Source organism: Octodon degus, unplaced genomic scaffold (genome assembly GCF_000260255.1).
Source record: "Octodon degus isolate 3935 unplaced genomic scaffold, OctDeg1.0 scaffold00166, whole genome shotgun sequence".
In the NCBI taxonomy this organism is placed as follows: Eukaryota; Metazoa; Chordata; class Mammalia; order Rodentia; family Octodontidae; genus Octodon; species Octodon degus.
In genome coordinates this window covers 3605952-3610670 of record NW_004524742.1, presented here as the reverse complement: position 1 = coordinate 3610670, position 4719 = coordinate 3605952, and the positions used below count along the sequence as shown (strand labels likewise).

Genomic DNA, 4719 nt, shown 5'->3' with positions numbered 1-4719 from the left:
TTATATTTATAAAGTTTATTTTTTCAGAAAATCAAAGTAATTGCTCCAACAACACTAACAGGTCTAGCATGCAGCAAACCGTCTTTTAGCAACTTTTTAATCTTTTTAACATGGATCTTTTTAACATGGATTCATATTTTATTTTCATTTATGTAAAGTTTCCATAAGAAGCTTGCAAAGATAATAAAGGTAAGTATTTTGTTACAGGTACTTCAAATAGCACTACAGTACATTTTTGACAAAATTTTTATACAATATACCAACTTTCAATATGAAACAGCTTAAAAAGGCATGGGCCAAAAAAAAAGTATAATAGTATCATTTAGGCAAATAAAGTCTCAGAGTCATACAAGCACAACACTCAGAACGCTCCCTGTGTGAGTTGCAAAAGGAGTACATAAAATATTTTCAAGTAAAATTTTATAATAACTTAGGGAAATACAAAAGTCCATGACTTTGGGCATTCTAACAAAGTAACTCTTGAACTTTTTATTCTAAGAGAATAATGAACTAGTTACTCCTTGTTTTATGTAAATAGATGTGTTCTTGAGGTTTTGGGTAAAGCAAATTTTGTAAATCATATCTCGTTTACACTGGAGAAACATATTTCAAACAAAGTGTTCTCTAAAGCATGTAATTCTCTTCTGCTTCAGCTGGATAACTCTCCTTAAAATGTAAGCAAATTTACATATCATTGAGTATTTTACTCATACTGTCATATTACATCTCTATAAATTGAACTCATTACCTAAAACTTACTTGTAAAATTTTTTAAGCCAACAAAACCCTCAACCCCCTATGACAGATTTTAGAATACAATGCAAACTTACAATTATTTATTAATCCACATTCTCAATAGTTTCTCACCATACTTAAATGTGCTAAGGTAGATACTCATTTGCATTTCTTTACATCTTTGAAACACAATGGTTCACTCCTTTTATTGCTACAAAATGTCATTCCTAAATATTTTACAAATAATGCCAAATATGAAGAACAATGTATGAAATATGTCCCTCAGTTTAGAATTACCTTTCCCAAATTATTGCAATTTTGTCTTGATGTAATACTTTCAACTCTGTAGAATCTTATTTCTAAACAGAAATGATTATCTTACTAAGTAAAATTTTAAAAAGATCAAAGTAACATTCTTTAGTATTAGCATATTCCAGAACCATAAAGGAATAAAAACAAAAACTACATATAGTCATTGACAACTGATCAAGCTTAGATCAACCTTAACTTGAAAGACCACTGAAAGAGGCATTCAGTCTTACTACAGTAAATTTCTTATGGAAACAGTCTTCAAGCTGAGTCTTGTTCATGACTATTAGTGTCAAATAAGTCAATGAACTGCCCTCATCCTTCCAAAAAGATAAAACTGGGCCAGGGAGATGGCTCAGTGGAATAAGCACTCCCCTGGCAAGTGCAAGGGCCCGAGTTCAATCCCAGGTTCTGAAAAAAAAAAAAGATAAAACTGCATATATAAGATTATGACACTTGAAAAATATTCCTGGTAAGCAAACCTAACTATGAAGGTGCACCTTAGTGTTTTTTAAATTCTTTTGAGGAAATCAATAGCACCCTGGATGAAAAATAAAATCATTACCTAAGCAACCAAAGGAGGAAAAATTACTACATAATTCTAGAATGATTTTGAAAAGACCAATGGAAATGCTATTAACTTTCCATTCATGTTCATATTTTTTTTAATTGCAAGAAAAGTTTAACAATAAAATTTGAGCCATACTGGACAGATTATGCTTTAATGTAAAATAAATGAACTATAAATGCTATTTGCTGTAGCTAAAGGGCAACTTTTTTCCTGTGCTTTACGTATATCTAGAGATGTCACAGCTGAAGAATTGATTCCTTTTAAGAATGTGTCTTTACTGCTTGTATAGATTCATGGATTTATAATTTCCAATATAGTTATAGTAATGTTTAGTTTACAGCATCTAACTATGTTCTTCCATCCAAAGATTTGGCTGCTCCTAAAACACTGTATTAATTTCCTTTTTATATATCACCTCAGGACAAGCAATTCCCCACAAAATTAAATAATCTAATGCAGGCCTTTTGACAAAAACCTTTAAATGATACAAGACTACCCAGACACTGCCAATGTTAGTGGTTTTGACAGTTACACGACTGAATCTAATACAACCACCTTGTTTTGTGGTTGTTCTTTAAAGTGAGTCAGTTGATGCCTCTTCCAGTGAGGAGCCTGTCTGAATGTTTTCCCACAAACTGAGCATTCAAATGGTTTCTGACCTGCATGGATTAGATAGTGTCTTTCCAGTTTAGATGGAGATCGGAAACTTTTACAGCAAACGCTACATTGGTAAAGGAGGCCATCACTTCTCTCAGGATCCCCTGAATAACTAAAACAATGATGACTCTGATCTGATTCCAAAAGTGCATTAGTGAGAATGGGCTGCCGATTCCTATAGTACGTACCAAGAATAAAATCCTCAGCTTCTGTCTTAACTTCTATTTCTGATGTTTGATCTGACTCTGAAACCTCATATTTTTGAAAACTAAGAGCTTGACATTGTTGGGAAGCATTATAGTTAGAACTATCACTTGGATGAATGCAAAGTTTGTTCACATTTTCAAATTCGGCTTCGCAAAAAGATCTTCTATAAGGAATCTTTTCAGTATGAGTTAGTTTATGTCTTTTTAAGTGAGCTGACTGTCTAAAAGATTTCCCACAAACATTACAGCCAAAAGGCCTTTGTCCGGTATGAATTAAATAGTGTCTTTGTAGTTTGGATATAGAAGGAAATACTTTCTCACATTTATCGCAGGGACACATTTTCTGTCCACTATGTATGTTTTCACTTGGAACTGAAAAATCACACTGAAGCAATTCACAGTCATTTAAGAAGTCCTCGGTGGATGAACCATAAATTGACAAGTCTTTATTATTCATTGAGCTATCTACAGTTAATATGCTTTCTGCTGTAAGGATACCTTTCAAATTTTTTCCTATATTTTGGATCTGAAACTGTTTTTGCCAAGAAAATGGCAAAGTCAATGTTTTCTTTTTTTTATTGCTAACTGTCTTATATGTTCCATGTTTGCCGAGAGAACCCATAAATCTTCTCTTAGTTTGTTCGGAGTTCTGCTCACTAGAAGTAAGATCACAAGTTTTCAAGAAATTATGTTTATATGGTATTTTTTCTGATCGAAAGTTATCTAATTTTTTGCTCCCAGCACGCTTAAGCTTGGCCAAGATCTTTTTAACAATGGTTTTATAGTTGTAGCTTCTTTTCAGTCTGCTTGGAATTTTGCCTCCTTTGGCAGGACAACACTTGTGTCCATTGAGAATCTCCTCTGATTCAAAACATTCTTCACACTCTGAACACTGAAAAGGGACAATATAAATGGAGTGGACATCAAGTGGGTTACTCTCCTCAGATTTATCTATATCACCATTTTCAAAACCATCTTGCTTTGCATTTAATTTATTAGGCAAAGGGCATGATTCTGGACTCTTCACCTTTACTGAAAAAGACTGAAAAGTCTTATTCCTAGTATGGATTTGTTTATGCTTCAGAAGTTTGCTTTGAATCTTAAATCCTTTTTGACAAAAACAACATTGAAAAGGTCTTTCTTCTGAATGTGTGAGTTGGTGAATTTTTAAATGAGTTGACTGTCGGAAAGATTTACTGCACAGGACACATTTAAAAGGCCTCTGGCCAGTGTGAATAAGTGCATGCCTGTCGAGCTTTGACTGTGATGGAAACATCTTGCCACAGATTGTACATGCATGAATGTTCTTTCTCTTCGTGGTGCCATACGTGGGATCAGACTTTGGGCACGGGTGTAATGCCCATCTCTCCTCTGTAGTAAAAGTGTTATACACTCCATGCACTGGCTTCTCTTGCTTGGCCTCCAGCAATCTTCTAACTTGCTTAACATCATTCTGATAGGTTTCATTGTGAAACTGCTGGTGTTTCACAAAGGTCTTCAGATTTTTAAAGTGGCGTTGACAAATACTACATTTAAAAGGCAGATTATGAGTTAGCTGATGCCTCTCCAGATGAACTAGTTGTCTAAAGGTTTTATGACATACATCACATTCAAATGGTTTTTGACCAGTATGAATGAGATAATGCCTAGCTAATTTTGACGGTGTTTCAAAGTGCTTAAAGCAAATATTGCAAATATATGGCCTATTTCTAGGTAGTTTGCCAGCTACTACCCGCTGCTGAATCTTTAACATTTTAAAATTGTGTTCAGCCATCATATTCTCCAGTGATTCACTTTGATGAGCTCCATATTGACTTTAAATTCCAGACATATCTAAAAGTTAAAAAGAAACATTAATTTACAAATTATTCATATGAAAAGAAATTAAACTGTCCGTTGGTTGAAGATATTTAAACTTAATGGAGACTGGATATATTTTGTGTTTACAAGTAAATTAACAAGGGCTGGGGAGATGGCTCAGTAGAATTAGCACTTCTCTGGCAAGTGCAAGGGCCTGAGTTCAATGCCCAGTTCCGCAAAAAAAAAAAAAAAAAAAAAAGTAAATTAACAATCATTTTAGATCAATTCATTAGAACCATGACATTAATTTCATACAGAAAGAGGTATGACCAGTATAGCAGACAGCTAAAACTCTTGTAATTTTAAGCAATCTTTCTACCTGAAAAGCTACATTAAAGGGCACTGAGTTGAATTTCATAACATGAAGGCTTGTTTTTTTTT

The 4719-nt window shown here is 33.7% G+C and overlaps 1 protein-coding gene across 5 annotated transcripts in view; it reads right to left on the bottom strand.

Annotated features, from left to right (window-relative positions):
* Window positions 1–1563: 1563 nt before the first annotated feature.
* Window positions 1564–4719, bottom strand: part of Znf770 (zinc finger protein 770) — an 8623-nt gene continuing 5467 nt past the window's right edge. For all 5 annotated transcript variants that reach the window (XM_023703232.1, XM_023703230.1, XM_004643118.3 and 2 more), the window contains exon 2: window positions 1564–4311. In XM_023703232.1, coding sequence (XP_023559000.1) covers window positions 2144–4255 — 2112 coding nt within the window. In that variant the 5' untranslated portion in view covers window positions 4256–4311 and the 3' untranslated portion in view covers window positions 1564–2143. The remainder of the gene's footprint in view (window positions 4312–4719) is intronic.